This window comes from Sus scrofa, chromosome 7 (assembly GCF_054392235.1).
Source record: "Sus scrofa isolate SSC_HxYL_T2T_F1_AM1 chromosome 7, Sscrofa_HxYL_maternal_Yorkshire_Landrace_v2.0, whole genome shotgun sequence".
NCBI classification, from domain to species: domain Eukaryota; kingdom Metazoa; phylum Chordata; class Mammalia; order Artiodactyla; family Suidae; genus Sus; species Sus scrofa.
In genome coordinates, this window is record NC_139389.1 from 43286268 (window position 1) to 43307157 (window position 20890).

Sequence of the window (20890 nt, forward strand, 5' to 3'; positions counted from 1 at the left end):
ACTTCTCAGTTCTGGATGGGCAGGAACTCGCTTCGTCTATACGACAGCCTTCCCCGTGAGGCAGACATTGCTCTTATCATGGCCGTTTCCCTTACGAGGAAATTGAGGCCCAGGGAGGTTGGGCAGAGCGGACAACTATCCCACTTTTCCAGGGACTAAGGGGTTTCCTGGGAGGGTCTCAGATGTGGGATGTAGGACTTTCTCAGGAGAGTCACAGAATAAGTGGGACCAGCTGGTCACCCCAAGGAGAAATGATTCGTCTAAGGTCACAGGGGTGAGCAGGAAGGTGGGTCCAGAACCAGGCAGGTGCTCCGGGGTTGGGCTCTGATCCCACACAGGGTGAGGCACAAGGCTTTTTAGATGAGCCCGCTTCCCCCCATGTGGTGGGGTCGTGTTTTGCATATTCCCTTTTCTGGAAGTTTTGCACAGAGGAGATATTCATTGGCCATTGAGCTGCATGTTGGGGATGATGAAAGACGGGTGAGTGAGGTGCAGCCCCTGACCTCGGGGCACCGGGCCAGTGCGGGAGCTCTGGTTTCTGCTGCCTGTCTCCGTCTGAGGGAGGGACTTCCTGTCCAGGGACAGGGTCTGTCCCGTCCTCCTCATCTTCTCTGCAGGGCCCAGAACATGGTTTTGGGAGCCTTTTCTCCCTTCCCTCATGCGTCCGGCCCCAGCCAGGCTGCGGCAGACACAGGCGATGGAGTCAGCGGACAGCAGGTCTGGGTTTCCACTCTCACTACCCGGAGCAAGAGCTGGAGCCTCCGGGGACCAGGGCGGCTGGACTGGTTCCTACATGGTGTGAATTTGGTGGTTTGGGCCTGCATCCCCCAGCTACGCTGCAGTTTGGCTCAGGGAGAAGTGGGCAGATTGATGAGCCGGGTGCAGACAACTCTTTCCAGGAGTTTATGGCAAAGAATGGAAGGAAGGGGCTTTGAACCGTGTGGGCAGGTCTCAGGGACTTGCAACAGTGTGGAGCTGTTCCCTCCCCTAGGACGGAAGGGGCAAAGAAGGACACTCTCATTAGAACCCAGCCAACCTGCAGTGGAGGCCAGCAGCTGCAGCTCAGGTTCGACCCCAAGCCCCGGAACATCCATATGCTGTAGGTGTGGCCCTAAAGAGAAAAAAAAGAGAGAAAAGAAAAAAGAAGAAAAAAGATAAAAGAGAGGAAAAAAGGAAGAAAAAAAGGAAAAAAGAAAAGAAAAAAAGAACCTAGACATTGCTGCCACCCTGGGAAAGGGGCCACTGGACGACGTGTTTTTGGGCGAGGAACACAGCCACTGACCGAACTGGGACCCGTAGGGAGAGGGGAGCAAATATCCTGACATGTCTCCCCCCTTCCTCTGCCCCCCCATCCCTTTCTTTCTTGGACCTAATCACGTCAGAAGCCAAAGATCAAAGGTGACACAGACCTTGGGGGTCAGCCCCTGCCCCCCCACCTTGGAAGGTTCTGGGGTTCAGAGAAAGTCAGAGGGTGGATGGGGAGAGGGAACCCAGAGAGATGAACAAGCAGAGAGCAGCGGAAGGCTCCCCCTCCTCCCCGCCCCACCCCAGCAGCAATCTGACCAGGGAGGCCCCGGTTGGTGGGCGGACTGGAGCTGCCCCTCCAAGACTCACACCAACCCTCTCATTTCACAGTCTGGGTCCTGGCTTCCCAGAACTTTGGCGAGTTGATTCCCTCTGTCCCTCCCCATTTCCTCATTTCCTGCCCCTCCCAAGCACATGGAGGCCAAAGGGCAGGCAGGTCCAAGAGGTCTTCTGGGCATTAGGAGCTCGTGATCTCCCTGCTGAAAGAGGGAGGAGGGTGAGAGGCTTCGGTCCAAAAAGAAGGGGTGAGGGTTGGGGGGGGGCAAATAGTTCTGAGCCTGATACTGTGCTTGATACAACACGGGTGCTTCCTTATCCATTACTCCCTCCCCCACATGGCTCAAAACATTCCTGACCTTGGTATCGGGAATTCCATCTTAAGGATAGGAAGGAGTTCCTGCTGTGGCTCAGTGGATTAGGAACACCACATAGTGTCTGCGAGGATGCAGGTTTGATCCCTGGCCTTTTTCAGTGGGTTGAAGATCCAGTGTTACTGCAAGCTGCAGCGTAGGTCACAGATGCAGCTCTGATCCCTCATTGCTGTGGCTGTGGTGTAGGCCGGCAGCTACAGCTTAGATTTGACCCCTAGCCTGGGAACTTCCATATGCCACAGGTGTGACCCTGAAAAAAAAAAAAAAAAAAAGATGGGAAGAGAGAGGCTCAGAGAAGTTAAGAGACTTCTCAGATACTGCACAGTGAGTGATAGAGTCAGGATATGGACTCACATCTGTCTGAATCCAGAGAAGAATAAATGAGGTGAAAGTTGGTCTGAAAAGATGTGAAAATGTTGGCAAGTGGGCAAAAGCTGAACAGGATCCCACCCCAAGGCCAGGTAGGGGGCAGGGGGCAGGGGGCTGGGTCAGTGATTAGAGGGGAGCCAGTCGGCACAACTTTGCTTTGACCTTTCTGGAGAAAGTGCTGCTGGGGGGGGGAGCATCGCTGGTGCCCCTCAAGAGCCATTTCCTCCTCTAGCTGGCCTTTCCTGCCTTCAGGCTGCAGGCTGCCATGGATCCTGCAGGGCCTGGGAGAGATGTTTGTGATTGGAGTGGAGGTGGGTGCTGGGAAGCTTGGGCAAAGACCCCGGGGATGGGCTGAGAAGGCCTTCGGGGAGGGAGGGTGGCTGTCCCCTTGTCTCACTAACAATTTTAACTGTGATGAGTTTCGCCCAGCAAAGGGTAAAGGAGAGATAAGGGAGCCCAGGCTGTGCATCGAGTGGAGAAGGGAGAAGGCGGGTCAGTGGGGGCAGAGGCCCAGGGACCAGCACTGTATGTATGTGGGGGTGGGGGGGTGGGGGGGTGGGGGGGAGGGCTGGGGCTGCGAGGCTGGCGACCAGCCGTGTGGGTGGGTGGATCTGTGGGCTGGGAGGTCCTGCAGTGTGTGTGGTTTGGGGAGGGTGGAGGGTGACGGTCAGCAGGGCTGACTTCAGGGCAGTGCTCTCTGGGCCTGGAGCCCAGGGGTGGGGACCGGGTGAGGTAAGGGCCCCAGGGAACTGGGAATGAGGGAGTCTCAGCATAGCTGTTGCCCCGGACTGAGGCATCCTCCAGCTGCCACTGAGTCAAGTTCTTTTCTGGCTGGCCCCTAAAATCCGTGGACATCCTTCCCTAACAGGCCATCAGCATTGGATAGGCCATGACAGAAGGGGCAGGAGCCGTGGGAACACTGTGTGTGTGTGTGTGTGTTGGAGAGAGAGACAGAGAAAGAAAGAGAGACAGAGACAGTCAGAGATGGAGACGGAATGAGAATGAGAAGAGCAATCCCTTGGATCCAAATTCTTTTTTTTTTTTTAATAATAATCCCCTTTATTTATTAAAAAAATTTTATTATAGTTGATTTCTGCTGTACAGCAACGTGACCCAGTCATACATCTGTACACATTTTCTTTCTCATATTATCTTTCAATCATGTTCCATCACAAGTGACTGGATGTAGTTCCCTGTGCTGTTCAGCAGGACCTCACTGTCTGTGGGATCCAAACTCTTACCGCAGCCCCTGGAGTTGACAGGTGGGGCCAGGAACTGCCCTCCCAGAAACACGGTCAATTAGAACAATCCAGACAAAATTTGAAGGAGTAGAAGTAGTAAGACTCAGACTTCCTGAAGCCAGCCTCTTTTACAGGTGAGGAACTGAGGCACAGAAAGGTGAGTGGCTTGTAAAGATCATGCTGGGCTTAAGGGAAGAGTCTCCCTGCCCCTAAGCCACGCCCTCATCCCTCATCATCTTCCAGAGGACTGAGAGCTTCTGTCATTATCCCCATCCCCCCCCCCCCCCCCCCCCGCCAAGGGGACCAGTGTTTACCTTTGGTCTTAACATCCATAGAAAATCTCATTTCCCCTCTTTTAAAGCAGCATTAAAACAACAGTGCCTTCCTCGCAGAGTTGATGGGAGAGGTAAATGACCAAGCACAAGTCAAGAGCTTAGAACAGTGTCTGACGTGTAAATAATAATGATGAGGACAGTGATGGTAATTAAAGATGCTACTGTTTTAGGAGTTCCTCTCATGGCTCAGTGGTTAACAAATCAGACTAGGAACCATGAGGTTGCAGGTTCGATCCCCAGACTTGCTCGGTGGGTTAAGGATCCGGCATTGCCATGAGCCGTGGTGTAGGTCGCAGACGTGGCTTGGATCTGGCATTGCTGTGGCTATGGTGTGTGGTGTGGTGAAGCCATAGAGCTGGGTGGCCCGCCCAGGATGGAAGGCAGAGGCAGTGGCTGGCGGGTGTGAGTGGTCGGCCTGTCCCTCCTTCGTGGTCCCCTGGCCCTGAGGTTGCACACTCAGCTCACACCTCCTGATCTCTGCTAGGAGGTTCCCTGTGCGGGGTCCAGACGCCTCATGCTGGCCAGCAGCATCACGGCTCAGTCCTGCATCACCACTTGCTCAGCCCAGCCTGCCTGGCCAGGCCCCAGCTCGGAGAGGGGTCAGCAGAGGCGCTGCTGGCCACGTGGCTGCTGGCCTGCACATTGCCGCCTCCCGCCTTGGTCACCCGGCCTGCTGTGGACCGCCAGCAGCTGGCACGCACCCCATGCTTCTTCTGGACTGACGCAGTCTTCTGGAACTTTGCAGTCACTCACTGAATCCCAGGAGATCACCTCTGCTCTTATCTCCATTTTGCAGAAGAGAAACCCGATGCAAAGAAATGATCTGCCCAGGATCAGAGAACGGGTGGGTGAGCCAGGCAGGCTGGCTCCAAACTCCGCAGGCTGAATAATCACAGTCTACTGGTCTGAGCGGCCCCTTTCCCTCCTCCAGGCCGTAGGGGCCAAGGTTGTGTGAGTGAACCAAGGACGTGGTTCCTCACCCGCACACTGCGGCCAGCTCCCTGGCATCCGCACTCACACTTCTCCTCCCTCTTGTCCGCGAGGGGAGGACCTCACTGCCCCATCTGCTCTACGATTCTGTCCCGAGGTTGGCTTTTTTCTGTTCTCCTGCCTTTCCCACATCCAGACCTCTCAAGATGGTTCCCGACACAGCTCCTTAGCAGCCCTCGGGCTACTCTGCAATCCCTGACTCTTCAGCTGTGTTTCTGCCCCCCCCTTACCCCTCCCCAGTTCCCGATTTGTGCTAAGTTCCAGTGACTCTTCTCATTGGCGGTGGAGCAGACATCTGTAAGGAACTGGCCAATCAGAAACCTCCTTCTGTCCCGACCCCGCCCCCCGACAGCACCCCCGGCAGGTAAGTTCCCGAAGGGCTGGCATTCCGAGCCGCAGGGTGTGCACGGGTGAGGGGTTTGGTCGGGGAGAGAGGGTCTCTAGAGAGACAGGGCATGAGGAGAAAGGGGCTCAAGGCAAGACAGACTTGGGCCCACAGAGGCCCACCCAGCCCTCTGGCCTTTCCCTCCCTCCCAGGTTTGAATTGCAAGGTCCTCCTGGATTCTGCTCAGTGTAAGGGATGACCCTCCCAGACCTCCAGCAATCTCTTCCTCACCTCCACTTCTGGTCTGGGGGCCTTAAGAAGTGGGCACGGCCCCTGCCTTTTTCTTGGTGGTCATTGCTCCTGGGTCTGGCCTTGGTCCACTCAGCACCAGGCCAGATGGTGCAAGCTGGATGGTGTAACAGTCCTCCTTCTTCCTTGGCCAAGAGACTGCCCCTGATCCAGTTCCAGGAGATCCCTGAGGCTGAGAGGTTCATCTGTAGGGAGGGGCTGCATAGAATCCCCCAGGTCCCCTGCGATGCTACCTGGAGAAGAGTGGAGGGGAACGGAGTTGCAGGGCCCCCTGGGGCCAAGGATCCAGCTGCCCCAGGTGACCCGCAGGGGCTGGCTGGTACTGGCAGGGGCTCCTGGCTGTGCTTGGGGACCTGGGTGTTGTGGGGACTGCATGGCTGTGTGCTGACTTAGTAGCAACCTGAGTGAGAGACAGAAATGCTTAGGGTGAGATGCCCTGCAAGCAGAAGCGACCTCTGCAAACCCTATCTGGCTTTGCAAACTATGGTTGAAGCCTTCGAAGGCAGTGGGGCAGGCTGAGGCCAGAGGAACCCACTGGCCCGACTTGAGCTTTTCTGTGGTATAAGTGAGTGACAGCAAGACGATTTACCAGCCAAAGTGCCTGCGGGCTGTATCAGCCCCATGAGTTAGCAGATCTTCAGTGAGTTTATCTGGAAGATCTCTGGAGGTGTATGGGGCCTGCACTGCAGCCCTCGATCCAGTCCTGGGTGAACTTACCTGGGGAGGGACTGATTTCTTTCCCTGTGCGCTCCAGGCTCCGTTGCTGCCTTTGTCTCTGGGTGTGTGTATCACACAGAATTAGAATTAGATTAATTTAAAAATGACAAAAAAGCACAATTAATAGTGTTTTAAATAAGACTGATGTTTATTTCTCTCTTATAAAAATGAAATTGGGTGATATTCAGTCCAAGTTTGTTACAGCGGCAAAACATCAGCAATCCAGACTTTCCATCTAATTGTGTCACCAGTTTCAAGCATGGTCTCTACCTCATGGTGCAGTATGGCTGCCAGAGCGCCAGCCACCAATCAGCATTGCAGCCAGCTGGAAGATGAAAGTGATAAAGAGGAGCAATCCTCACACATTGAAAGTCACACAGAATACTTCTCTGTGTATCCTGTTGGGTGAAATTTAAACATGTAGCTGCACCTAGCTTCAAGGGAAGACAGATGATGTAGACTTTAGTCTGGGTGGTCAAATGACAAACTTAAAATCAGGGATCTTATTGCTGGGGAAGAAGGTGGAACAAATACTGGAATATAACTAGCTCTCCTTTCCACAGCCTGAGACCTGTGTGGAGGGTTCTGGATGCTGCATGATGATAGGCCCCTCTGGACAGCAGCCTGGCTGCGTGGAGTGGGGCTCTGTCTCCCCATCAGGGCTCTGCCTCCAGCTTTGGGCCTTGAAGTTCCCCTTGGAGCTGTGGCGGTAGCAGGAATACGATCCTCGTGGGGCCTCCAGCAGGGAGAGCATCAGTTTGATGATCAAGGCCAGCCACGCCATCCCAAAGAGGATCCACAGAGACACTGTGTTCTTGTACCACAGTGGGTAATTCCGTGAGGGGTCCATCCCTGGGGGAGAAGCAAGGTCAGAGGATAGAGAGCTGGGAAATAGGACCAAACCGAAACAGATGCACATGGCTTGATGTGTGTGAGCAGAATGTGGGAAGACCAAACTGGTCCAAGATTGCTGGTCTTGTCACCTCCCTAGGATTTTAGGAAGCCTTCCTGGATTGACTTCTAAGGTTTAGAAGTTGAGTTAAAGTTAAAAAAAAAAAAAAGAGTTATTGCCATGGCACAGTGGGTTAAGAATCTGACTGCAGCAGATTGGGTCAGTTCAGTGCCTGGCTCAGTGCAGTGGGTTAAAGGATCTAGCATTGTCATAGCTTGGATTCAGTCCCTGGCCCAGAAACTTTCATATGCCTCGGGTGCAGCATTAAAAAAAAAAAAAAAAAAAAAAAAAAAAAAAAAGTTAAAATTCCTCTTTGTCTTTCTGAGGGACTCTGTGCTCTATCTCAGTGGTTCTCAAAGTAGGTTCCCTGGACCAGCAGCATCAGCATCACCTGAGAATTTGTGAGAAATTGGTTTGGGTTCCACTCTACACTGTACCAGAAACTCTGGAGGTGGCCCCAGCAATATGTGTTTTAACAAGCCCTCCAAGAGATTCTAATGCCTGCTCTGTGGCTTGCCGATTTCTGTGTTTTGTTTTCTCATGTCTGATGGAAAGTCAGGAACTTTAGGGAGAACAAGTGGAACTGGTGGAGTCTGTATCCTGCCTCAGTTACGTGACCTTCATCTGCGTGAACATCCTTCACTTGTGAAATGGGGATAGGAATATCTCCCCCTTGGCTTTTAGGAAGAAATCCTACATTCTCATCCTGTTGCCCTCCATCTAGGTCTGCAGCCTTGATGTGCACATTTCTTCCCCTGGAGGGCTGTGCTTTAGACACTCTGACCTTTTCCCCATTTCTTCCTTTATCAGCCTTCCTGCCCCAGGGCCTTTGCACTTGCTGTCCTCTCAGCTCCGAATGCTCATTTCCTCACCTTTCGGATCTTGGCTCAGATTTCACCCCCCAGAGACTAGACTGGGCCCCTGTGTTACACTCCCTCACAGCCCATGTGCTTTTGCAGGGTTAAGTCCCTTCCTCTCTTTGGGCCTCAGCTTCCTCATCTGTCAAATGGAGACAAGAACGTCCACCTTCCAGGACTGTTGTGACTATCACATGGGTTCATGCCTCTCAAGTGCTCCGAATGGACTGGCATGTGAGACCTGTTGTCAGGGGGTTGTTGTCTCCACCACTGGGTCCCCCCACTGTGCCCCAACTCAGGACTGGATAGGTCATGACCAAGGGAGGGGACAGATGGAGGTCGCTGGAGGCTTAGATGAGTTACGTCAAGAGCCTGCTCCATAATTTGGTTCTTCCCTCGGTTCTGCGGTCTATCTTCCTCATTGGGTCAGAATTATTCAAAGGGCAGAGATCTAGCCTCTTGTTTCCTTGACAATTTCTTCCGTCTTAGTTCCCACCCCGCTGTGCCCCCTCCATCCTGATCTGCTGTCCCCAAGGCCACTTCTCTTCCCTGGGCCCCGGCTTGGGGATGAGCCTACAGCCCTGGACCCGACATCACCACCTGGCAGGAGCCAGGATTGGATTAGGCTGATTGGGTTACGGGCCACCATTCCGCTGGCGGTCCCAAATGAGATCAGCCATGAGCCACTCTCTGCCCCTGCCATCCGTCAGCTCAGCTCGGCTCACTCCTGGCAACGGAGGGGAGGAGGCATTCTTTTCCCCTCTTATTTCATTTTTTTTTTTTTTTTAAGCCAAAATCATAAGCGACAGGAGACCTGGCAGCTGGCAAGGCGCACAACTAAGCTGCAAATGCAATTCAGGGAAGCAGAGGCTGTGAGATCCACTGTGGGAGGAGCCTGCACCTGGGACCTGGGGGTGGCTTTGGCCTTGGCGTTTGGACCAAGAGGAGCAGCTATGAAGACAACAGCTCTTGTGGCTGCTGACATGGGACAGTGGATGGCCAGAGTCTGGGGGTGGACCTCAGCCTTCCCATCCAAGAAAGAGGTCAAAGAAGGCTGAGAGACATGGGGAAGAAGTGAGGGTGGGTCGTCTCCTCTTAGCTGTGGAAGATTCTAGAACATATATGTAGGAGGATCCCTGGTTTGGGAGTCTCTCCTAGACCTGTCCTTGGCTTGCCTGCTCTATGACCTTAATCAACTGCTTTCCCTCTCTGGGTCTGTGGATGAGGCAGTGGAGGGCTGGTTGTGCAGGCTGGGCACTGCACAACCCTGAGGCATTGTTATTCGCATGAGCAAATGAATATGGCACCCATGGATTGGTGCAGCTGCAGTCCTTATCTCCCCTTGCATTACATGTGCTATCATGTCACCTGCCAGCTCCTCTGAAAACCTTCAGTGTTTTCCTCTTGTCTTAGGACAGAGTCCAAAAATCCATGACTCAGTCTGCGAGGGCCCTCTCTGTGACCAGCCCTGCCTCTCTCCCCACTCTGAGCTCCCCACTTGCACACTGGACACGGGCTGCCGTGAAACACTCTTCCAACCAGCCCAGCCGTAGCAGCCCCAGCCCAGGGCTGTGTGATCTGACAGGTCCTGCAGCAGCTGTCCCTGCCACAAAGCACTGTTCTCTGTGCCCGGTCCAAGGAGGGGGGAGAAGAAGTGGGAACGGGACCCCCAACTATAGCCTCTCAGTGTCCGCTGAGCACGAGGGCTCCCAGTTTGGTCCTGGATGGGAAGAGCTGAGAGCAGGGTTCCCTAGAAGCTGCCTGAAGAAGACTCTACAGGGTCACAGGACACTCTGGGAGGATGTCCTGAGGCTCCCAAGCAGGGCAGGGGGTTGGAGGGGCAGCCCTCTCTAGACACAGGCACCCTGGAAGTGGGAGGCCAGGCCTCTGCCACCATCAAGGGCAGGGCAGTGACATCCAGCCAGTCATCTCTGCAGAAGTGAGGAAGGCTGATCAGGATCCCTGCTACCTTGTGGGCCACTCTGTGGCTGGACCATGGGGGCACGGGCCTCCCAGAGCCCTTTCCACCAGACACTAACTCAGACCCACGAGGGCCCGCTAAGTCCAGAGGGACTGGCAGGCAGAACACTCCCACTGAGCGGCCTCAGTGCCTCGTGGCAAGTGACCACATGTGCCCTCACTTGCCTGCATCAGATCACACAGCCCTGGGGTGGGGCTGCTACAGCTGTGCTTGTCGGAAGAGTATTCAGGGCAGCCTGTGTCCAGTGTGCAGGTGGGGAGGGAGGCAGGGCTGGTCACAGAGAGGGCCCTCGCAGACTGAGTCATGGGCTTTTAGACTCTGTCCTAAGACAGGAGGAAAACACTGAAGGTTTTCAGAGAAGCTGGCAGGTGACATGATAGCACTTGTAGGTTTTTTATTTTTTTTTGTGGCCATGGCATGCAGTGCCTGATGTGGGATCTCAGTTCTCAGGTCAGGGCTTGAACCTGGGCTGCAGCACTGAAAGCACCAAATCCTAACCACTAGACCACCGGGGAACCCCCACCCCTCCCTTTAGCATTTTAATTTTCACAAGTCATAAGAACCAAGGGGGACAAGGACAGAGGCTGTACCAACCCAAGGGTGCCATCCTCACTGTGCTCAGGGGGAATGGCAACCCCTTAGATTTGTGCAGTGCCCAACCTGCACATCCAGCCTTACCCAACAGCCTTGACTGGATTAGGGAAGTGGCAGTGGGAACAGAGATGACAGATCCCAAACACATTCTCTGAGCTGTGAGGGGGGCAGCTGTGGTCCCTGGGGATGCTGGGTTCAGCTGTCCTCAGACACACCATTCATCTCCAAGGGCAGGAGTGGAAGCATGGCCCACGGGGAGGAAACTGCCCCAAAGATTTCCTTCCAGAGCAACAGCCTCCCTTCCAGGATGGAGGATATCAGAAAGGAGCCCTTGACACTGGAGCCTTGTTCCTGGGCAAGAACACAGGCCAGGAGCACTGAGGGGGTCTCAGCCATCACCCAGGCCAACCCCTCATTTTACAGACAGGAACACTGAGGCCCAGAGAGGGGATATGTGAGGTGGTCTGGAAAGGGTAAGAGTTTGGGGGTCAAACAGATCAGAATCCTACTAGCTGTGCAATTGCAGGCAAGTGGCTTGGCCTCTCTGAGCTTCATCTGTCTGCTCAGTTAAAATGTGGTGGCAGTCATCACCCTTGATTGCTTAATGCGCTAGCTGTTGGTTACTTTGGACCTCACTTCAATATTCCAGGCTGGGTTCTGCCCCTGATGGAGAGAAGGGCAGGGCCGCCTCCCAGATTTAGGGCCAGGGATCCGAGGGAGGGCACAGAACCCCTTGAGGCTAGCATGTGGCAGTGCCAGTGGTCACTAATCATTGGGTGACCCTTTGGGGCCGGATGGGAGCGGGTGGGATGAAGCTGAGCTGAGGAGCAGCCACAGAATGTCCCTCTGCTGCCACCTGCTGGGCATCAGCCTCAGCTTTATTTTGCAAGGACAAATGTTTCTGGGGCCCTTGTCTTGCCTGCGTTAGGTAGTGACCACAGATTAAACCTCACCCTGGACCCTCTGGACCACGCAGCCCTTTCTTACTGACAGAGTTTGGGGGCCAACTTTTCCAATGGGGGTTGAGGGGGCTGGGATTTTCTGATTCTCCCAGACTCTTCTGCCTGACTTCCTGGGTGGTGATGTGGGCTACGTGGCCCTCAGCCCAGGGACAGTAAGAATTTGGCATTTCATGGGGGTGGGGTGAAGTGGGGAGGGAATATCCTCGGGAAAAGAATGGATGGGGGACAGGGCACCCTTTTATCTGGTGAGCTCTAAGAATAATAGGTGCCTGTGGAATTCTCGGGTTTGGCAGAATGACCAGAAGCGTGGCTTACAGTCTGAAACGCTGGGTTCAAACTCCAGTTGTCATTTTGCAGCTGGGTGGCCTTAGCCCTATCACACCACAAAGACAGGCTGAATCTGCCGAAGCCCGTGTCCTCTGGACTTTGGGCCCCGGGGGCCCCCCAAGGAAGCTGGCACACAGCAGGTGCCAAGGGGACACAGGCCAGGAGCAGATGAGTGGGGGGTCTCCTGCCGGGGGGCGGGGGGGGGGTTGTTTTTCTCACCAATCACGTAGTCACCGAAGCCCACGGTGCTGAGGGTGATGAAGGCGAAGTAGAAGCCCTCCAGGTAGCTCCAGCCCTCCACGTGGGCGAAGAGCAGTGGGGGCAGCAGCAGGAAGAGCAGGAGGCCAGACAGGAGGGTGATGGAGCCTGCCAGCCACCGGGCCTTGGCTGGGTCCTGTGGGTGCACGTGGGGCCTCTACTCAGGGCTGGGGGTGGGGTGGGGTGGGGCGGGGACTGGGGAGTAGAGGGCCTGGGGGATGCCCAGCCGGAGGCGGGGTGGGCACTCCCCCCAGTAGGAAGGGGGTGCACTGGGGCCTCTCCACCTGGCACCTGTGCTCCAGGCTCCGGGCCCAGTCCTTGGCTGCCTTGTGCCTTTCCTACCCATCAGGTCCCACTGTGTCTCCCCCACTGATGCTCCTTTATTACGAAGACCCCCACTCGGGGCAGATCCCAATGCCTCCACACTCCCGCCAATAGCCCCAGTGCCCAGAAGTACTCCCTGCTCCCACTAGTGACCCCTCCCCGGCCCCCTTATCCTACCCCATCCATCCTTTTCTACCAGAGACCCCCTTCTCCCCCCTGCCCCCCATCCAGGCAATGACTGCCTGACCACCATCAGACCACCGCCTCATTCTAGAAGGGACTCATCCTTCGCCCCTGCTCCCCTGGGCCCCCTCACCTTCCAGACGCCCCCCAGCCTGCGGGCGCAGTGGTGCACCCCCTGCTGCATGAGATGCCCCAGTCGGTTGAGCACCACGAGGTTGAGCGGGATCCCCACCAGCGCAAAGCTGATGCAGAAGAGGCGGGCGGCCATCGTGCGGGGGCTCAGGTTGCCGTAGCCTGAGGCGAGATGGGGACGATTCAGGAGGTCTTTCCATCTTCAGGGGTCCCGGTTCCCAAGCTGCGCCAGACCAGGCCGCGGGGCTGCATCACCGCCTTCCTTTGGGGGGGCGGGGCCCTACACGTGCATCCCTCAGTGTCACCTCAGCCACCCCTCGGAAGGGAGAGGAGGCCGGGCACTTCAGACCAGAGGCCCGAAGCTCTAGGAGCAGCGTGCATGAGCTCACACCCCGAAGTGAGAGAAGTCCGTCTGTCTGTCCCGGCTTCACTCGCTCCCTCCCTGGGTGCTGGGTGCGCACAGGGGGGTGGGGGCGGGGCACGCGAGGGTGTAGAGCCTCCAGGGCCACTGCGCCCCTGGGATCCACTGCACCATTTAAGCCCAGGGCCTGCCGTCTCCAGTCACGTGGCTCTGGTGTGGCGGGGGCACCCAAGCGGGGCCATCCCCGCCAGACGCAGGACCCCTCTAACAGGCCATGCTGCTTGGGGGCTCCCATTGCCTGGCCCAGCCTTTACAGGAGCCACGCAGCAGCCTGGGCTCTTCCTGTTCAAGGCCTTTCTTCTCTCCTGTCAAAGGTGCCAGACCTGCCTCGCTGCCTGAGGCTCTCGCCCTCTCTCCGCTCCCTCTTTATCCGTCAAAGGCTTGTCCCAGGCCTCCCCAGTACAACTCTTCCACATCTGATTTCTCGAAGGCAGGCCGGAGCTGACACACCTGGGCTCCCTCCCAAACCCTTGGGGGGGAGGGGCAGGTGATGGACTCTCAGGTGACCCAGGACCATCAGGTGACCCCGGGGAGGTGGAGGCGGGGGCCTCTGTCATGAAGGTGAGGAAGGGAGAGGCTAGGGGAGAGCGAGGTGTTGCTAAGAGGCTTCGATCAGCCTGGATGGTCCTTCTTCCTTCACCTCCATCGCCCTGGTGGTGGTGGTTGTGATGTGGGATGATGACACCTACCTCGCAGAGTCTCGAGAGGATGAAAGGAGGCAAGAGAGGTGTGCTGTAGAATTTGCAAGCATCTAGTATACAGAAGGTACTGCAAAAGTGTTTGTTGAATGAATGAAAGATCAAGCCCCACGGAACCAGCTTTTGGTGCGAGGCCATCAGAGGCCTCTTCTAGAGCCCATCCACCTTCTCCCTTCTGTTGGCATCCAGGAAGGGGCAACTCTCTTGGTAAATCTCCTCACCCGCCCCCCCCTCCAGCCGTGGCTCCCACATCTCATCGTCTGTCCAGGGCATCTTTTCAGTCAGTTCTAGCCCAGAAGATGGTGGCAGTTAGAGTCAAGGTCTGAAAGGACCCCGTGGAGGCCGTGCCTTTCAAAGGCTGACATGAAATGGGCTTTTCTCCTCAGCCAGCCCTCGGTCAGCAGAATCAGGAGATGTCAGCAAAACCCCTCGCCTGCCTGTTGTATGCTTGGGGCCTTGGCTACTTCTCACTTGTCAACTCTCACGTTCCCAGCCCAGACTTAGGACACACGGAGGGCCTGGCTCCCCTGCACCTTCTCTGGAGTCAGCCCTCATTTCCAACTTCTAGCCACCCCGTCCCCCTTTTCGCTCTGCAAGTATACCAGTCATGCTCCTACCTCGGGACCTTTGCACTTGCTGTGGAAGGTTCTTTCCTCACTTGACTTATGACTAATGACTCACTTCCTTATTTTGTTTATGTCTCTGCTTCAATGTTACAGTTAGAGCGACACCTTCAATGGCCACCCCATCAATAACAGCACTCCCCACCACTATTAGACCTCTTACCCGGCTTTACTTTGCTCTAAGCACCCCCCACAGCTGAGTATTGTCTACGGAGGTGTCAGCCCATCACAAGTTCCCTCACAGTAGGAAGTTAACCCCCCCCCTCCATGGGCATAGACTTGCCAGCTTTGCCCACTACTACTGCATTTCCAGCATCTGAAATTATCTGGCCCCCATTAGGTCCTTGGTCTTTTCATCAGTCCAGTGGATAGATGGACAGCTGAGTGAATAAACACACAAGTCGGGGATGGAGTTCACAGATGATGAATGACTTCCGGGCTCTGGCCTGTCCACCTGCCTGTCAGACCCTGTTTCACTCCAGTGCTTGGAAAGTACCACCCTTCCCGGGCGCTGGTCCCAGGGTAACAGGGGTGCAAGGAGGCAGCCTCTGCTGTGTGTGCCTCTCGGAACCCCTTTCCTTCCCTTGTGGAGTTTCCCACATGGACCATTTCCCCTCTCCCCTCCTCTCTCTGCATGTCCTCTGTGTGTGTGTGTGTGTGTGTGTGTGTGTGTGGCCAGAATCGCAGAGTCCTAAGTTTCCCTCTTGTCCACCCTGGAATGGCCATCTCTTTCCTCCTGTTGTTTAGAATTCCTGCCCAGCCTTGGAGACCTCTGAGGGCAGGTGCTGCTGGAAAAGGCAAGGCTGGCCCCTGGCTGCGTTTCAAATTCCGACCCTATCGCCTACTCGTTATGTGATCCTGAAGACATTGTTCACCGTCTCTGCCTCAGTTTCCCCATCTGTGCCATGAAAAGAAGAAGCCTTATTCTTGGAGATTGGACCATATGGACAGGATGGGCTCTCAAGTGTGAAAGTACTCCTGACTGTGCCTGGTGCAGGAAACCAGGCGTGTGGAGGAAGGTGGGGACCCCTTCCTGGGCCCTCCTCACCCTCTGAGCTGGCCCAGACTGAGTGAAGAGAAGGGACAGGGACAAAGTCCACGCTAGGAATGGTAGAGCTGAGAAGAGAGAGGCTGCAAAACTCCAAATTTAATGGGCTGAAGTCACGACCGTGGGGTGGAATGTGTTGGAGTTGTGGGGTTCAGAGACAAAAGACCCCCACATATCTGGGAGGTGTGGCCCACAGCCATCAGGTATTAGTGTCTGCTGCTGCCTTGGAGCTCGATAAATGCTGATGGACTGGGTATTTGGGAATTCATTGATGTGCCAGCATTTGTTGAGCACCCACTGTATGCTAGGCTTAGTACTAGGCCCCCGGGGGTGTACAGATAAATAAACACCTCCCGCCCTATCCTTCTGGGGCACAGGGTCAGTGGAGTTGTGGGGCGTCCCAAGCATGCCTGCCTCAAGGTGGAGTTCTGCCCAAGACCCCAGAAAGCCTGAGGCTTTCCAAGAAGTATTGTCAGATTTAAAGCCAGATGGAGAGTCCTCTGGGTGCCTCTGCCTGGCTCCACTCTGGGGAGGACAGCGGCTGGGGCACTGCTTTCCTGGGGAGAGCATCCTGGCTCCTGCAGGGAGCGGTGGCCACTGGTGGTGTCGGCCTGCCACCTGGTGGTGAATAGCATGAAATGCAGGCTCTGAGGCCAGGCGCCGGGCAGGGGGACGGGGCGGCGCCACTAGAGGTGCTTCCTGGGTTTCAGAGCTGGAAGGATCTGGGCCACTCTTCTTCCTCTCACAACAGCCCCCAGGCACCCTCCCAGGGCAAGCTCCACCTCTGTTCTCCTGAGCACGGGGCTAGAGAAACTGGAGGGAGGACTGGCTCAGATGTCCCTGTGTGTGAGGGAGGAAGGGGGCAGGGGGAGGATGGTGGTGGGGGCCCCTGAGGGGGGCCTTAGAGAGCTGAAGAGAAGCCTCTGGAGATGGCCTCTACCCAAGGCTGATTTTAAGGGTCGCACCTGTGGCACATGGAAGTTCCCAGGCTAGGGTTCGAATCAGAGCTGCAGCTGTTGGCCTGCACCACAGCCACAGTAACATCGGATCCTTCCTTAACCCACTGAGCGAGACCAGGGACTGAACCCGAGTCCTCATGGACACTAATCCAGTTTGTAACCCGCTGAGCCACAAGGAGAACCCCCAAAGGCTCTTTTTGAACTTCTGCCCCACCTTCCTTCCCAACTTCCCCTTACTCCCTCCCCCACCCCCAGCCCCCATCCCAGGCTCCGGATTGAGTGGGCTTGGCTTTGGAGAGCAGGCCACATATAGTGTCCAGAAGTGTCTCTACTGCTGCATGAGGACCCTCTGCTTCCTGAAAGGCTGTGTGAGGCAGAAGCCCCCAGAGCAGCCCCACAAACCTCCCGCAGCCCTGAAGGAATGCAGATCCAGCACATCTGTGGGGAGCCCGAGGTTCTGCTCCCGGGTGGTGCCCATGCTGCCAGGCCTGACCACACTCGGAGTCACGGGGGTCTCAATAACCCCTCCGAAAGCAGCAGGTCTCCTGTCCCTCAGGGGAGGCCACCCTTCCCAGCCTACCTTCCCCAGCCCCACCCCGCTCTTACCAATGGTGGTGATGGTGGACACGGAGAAGAAGAAGGAACCCACAATCTCCCAGCGCCCCATGCTGGTGGTGTTGCCAAGGACGATGTCCCCATTTTGGTAGGCTTCGACAATGCCCTGAGGGAGAGGCTGTGGTGACCACCAGGCTCTGTGGGGCAATGGGGTCCCTGCACCCAAACACACACCTGCACTCATGCGCACACACTTGTAACCACGCTGATCCCAGCCTGTGCGGACAAGGAAGCTCTTCTCCTCTGACCAGGGGCTCCCCAGGGTCAGCAACTAGGGGGACAGCTCCTTCCCCCATCTTTACCCTGGAGTCCAGGCCTGCCCCGGATGTCTCACTGGCCGGAAGAACCAGGATGCTTACAGTGTCCAGAAGCGTGTTTACTGCTACACGTAAAGCGCTTCCCCTGCTCACTCTTATTTTTGCAACAAGGTGCCGGTCAGGCCCTGCACATGGGGTATTAGGGGACCTGAAGATGTCCCCAGTGGGACAGTGACACTTAATTAACCCCGATCCAATGCAACTTTAGGCATGAAGGCAGTGCAGCTGCAGGGTCATGGGCAAGATACCCAACTTCTCTGTGCCTCTGTCTCCTTCTCTGTAAAATGGAAATACTAAGGGCACCCACTTCTTAGGTTATTGAGGGTTTAACGACGTGTGAGGTGTGAAGACTTAGAATAGTACCTGGAACATGGGAAGGGTTAGCAGTTGCCATCAGCATCATGATTACAACTATAATGCTGTAGGAATGGAGAGAAGTACTCGCTCTGATGGGGATAGGGGCAGAAGGCTTCATGGAGGGGGTGATGTTTTAGTGGTACTTCCTGGAAGTGCAGAGAGGACCATTCCTGGTGGAGGACATTTAGGTAAGTGCGGCCTCAGGAGCAAAAGCTGGGAGGAAGGACTGTGCCTGGGAGGTAGAATAAGGGCGTCTGAAAGGTAGCCATGCTTGGCTCTGCCACGCCAGGGATGGAAGGGCAGGCCTCGCCCAAGGTCTCTGAGAAAAGGGAAGGCAAGCTCAGGTTGGTGGGCTCTGGGGCAGCTGGCAGCATAGAAGATGTTGGCAGACCACACAGGGAGAGAGACCTGCAGGGATGAGTGATGGAGAGGGCCTGGCCTGCCTCCTGGCACAGCATGGTCCTGTAGGCACAGAGAGGAGATGTTGAGAACCCAGGCCTCTGGCCCTATTTGGTGTGGGTAGTGAGGGAAGCGTCGAAGCTCACCATAAAGCTGTGTGGACGTGAGGCCAATGACAGAGACTGAGAACAGGTGAACAAGCAGGGCTGGGCGGAGGAGGCTGCATGCTCCAGACCCTGGCAGAATTTGAGGGCTGCCCTGTGAGGGGAGATCTGGGTTGGAGACCTCACATCCTTATTCCTGGGGATGGTTGAAGCCCCAGGGGGTTGAGGAAGGGGGTGAGGTGGAGGCGGAGCAGGAGGGGGTGGAGGGGATGTGTGCAGAGATGAGGGCCTTGTGGGGAACCTTGGGAAACACCCACATACGCAGATCTGCAGTGAGACAGCGCTGGTGGTGGTTGACAGCCTCAGCGCCCTGGCTTTGCATTTGTATTGAACCTCTGAGCCTCCATTTTCCCATCTCTAAAATGGGGGTGATAATAATGGCACCCACCTGTGAGGTAGGTCGTGATGAAATGAGTGAATGCACTAGGAACAGTGCCTGACACAGTGCCACACGGAAGCATTTCCCATTATTCCCATTCCATTGCCATCGCCATGTTCCTGGGGCCCAGGGACTGGTCATTGAAGTTCACCACCTTTTTCAGGGGAGTGTGACACAGCCCTCAGGGCTAGGTGGTCGGGCTGTACTTGCAGAAGTTTAGAGGCGGGGGTGGAGGTATCACTTTCGGTTCTTAGCTGAGACTGTCCTAACCACAGGGCCAGGTTCCAGGGGTTCAAGGCTCCACCTTGGCTCCAGTGTCCCATCTCTTCCCACCCAACATTCTGTGCCACCTTCTGGGGACTGGCTTTGGGCTGGTGATTCTGGGACACAGGCCTGGCCCTCGCCAGAGGAGGCATGGGGACTGCAGAACAGGGACGTTGGGCTGGGGCACAGCTGTCTGCGCCCGTGGGCCACATGAGGGCCCTGGAAGCTGATGCTTCTGTCACATCTCCCAGTCTTGTGTCGCCTGCCCAGAGGTGAAGGAGACCTCCATTCCTTGTGAGAACCAGCTGGAAAGAACCCCCCAGCCTGCCCCCCTTCCCATTCCTTCCCCTGGTCCACCCTCCAGCACCAGCAGCCTCCGTCCTCTTGGCCTCTGCATTCTCCCACCAGCTGCCCCCTTCAGCTCTTCCAGGTCAGCTGGGGCAGTGCGTCCAGCCTCCATGCCCTAAGACTCGGAGAAAACCGGGTTCAGCCACAAACGTCCCTGTGTCCGCTGCCCTCTTTCTCTCAGACCCGGGTCTGCGTGCTTCCGGGGCCCCAGACCCTGGCACATGCACCTCTGTCCCATTTCACTCAGCTGGTGCGGGATGAGGGGTGGGCACAAGCGCGGCTTGCATCCCCTTTCTTCCTGGACGACAAGGGCCCACCGCCTTGCTCATCCTCAGACAACGCCCAGCGCCCTCTGCTGTCCTCGCCCCCAATTCGCAAACTTGCACCTGCTTCTCGTGTGGAAGGGACCAGGGCTGCCCTTTCGCCCTTCGTCCGCGGTCCGACCCCAACGCAGTGCCGTGCGGTTCCAGGTCGACCCTCTCTCGCCACCCACCTCCCAAGCCGGCCAGCGCCCGCTGCCCCTACGCTGCCCGGACCTTGTCGGCCCTGCCAGCTCTGGACCAGGTTAGCGCGCCCCCTGTCGTCCTCATCCTACATTCGGATGCGGTAGCCACGCAACTCTCTGGCCGGGTCATGCCCTTTCGTCCCCTAACCCCTGACTCCCCCCGGCCGTGCTGCGCATTCCGCTCGAGGCAGCCGGACTCTTTCCTTCGCGGTCCGTCCCAATTCTTTGGTCCCCACCTGGCAACGCGCGGCCCCGCTGGTCCCCGCGTCTATCCCCTCCACTTTCTTTTGGAGAACTGCTCCCGGTGTTGCCCTGACCGGAGCCACGCTTGCCCTCTCGCCCCCTGCCCGGGCACCCTGTGCTCCCCTGCGCCAGCCCCTTCCCCCCGCCCCCCGAGCGCCCAGGCCGCCCCTGACCCGGATCAGCGAGTCCAGCGCCGGGCCATCCAGACACGTGAAGTTCTGCAGCAGTGTCCACTTGTCGCGCCAGAATCTCCTGCTGGAGTCATGGGCCACGGGGCTCTCCAGAAGCCAGAACACGACGGTGCCCAGGGCCAGGTAAGTCAGGTAGGCGAGCAGCAGGAGCAATGTGCCAGGCACTGCACACCCCCGGCCCCCGCCCTCAGGCGCCTCGCGGGCTCTCTGTCTGCACGCAGCGGGAGAGGCGGGGAGGCTGGAGCCCAGAGCCATGGACCAGACCTGCGGTGGACAGGAAGGGCTAGGAAGGAGCTCGGCTGGTCCCTTCTCTAGACAATGCCTGTCGGTGCCCAGTTTTCTCAGTAGGGCAGGCAGTGCCAGGGAATGTGACAGCCGTTCCAATCCCAGGGACAAAAAGGGGCCCCAACGGAGGGTATCTGGCTCCGCCTCACATGTGCAGAGTGTCCCGCCCCCAGGCCCATCTAGGGAGAAGGGAAGGGCTGCTGGGTGCCTGCAGGCACTGGAAGAGAAGGGGCCCAGAGGGTCAGAGCTTCCTGTGGGAAGAG

The 20890-nt window shown here is 56.6% G+C and overlaps 2 protein-coding genes across 2 annotated transcripts in view; both read right to left on the minus strand.

Annotated features, from left to right (window-relative positions):
- Positions 1-20890, minus strand: part of MOCS1 (molybdenum cofactor synthesis 1) — a 918787-nt gene that overhangs the window by 300242 nt on the left and 597655 nt on the right. The window lies entirely within an intron of this gene.
- On the minus strand, positions 6368-20742 carry KCNK17 (potassium two pore domain channel subfamily K member 17). Its single transcript, XM_084966957.1, has 5 exons — positions 20325-20742; positions 17167-17281; positions 12813-12973; positions 12134-12308; positions 6368-7093 (listed from the first exon to the last, which is right to left on the minus strand). The coding sequence occupies exons 1-5, from the start codon at positions 20595-20597 to the stop codon at positions 6786-6788; spliced, it is 1032 nt and encodes a 343-aa protein (XP_084823083.1). The 5' UTR covers positions 20598-20742; the 3' UTR covers positions 6368-6785.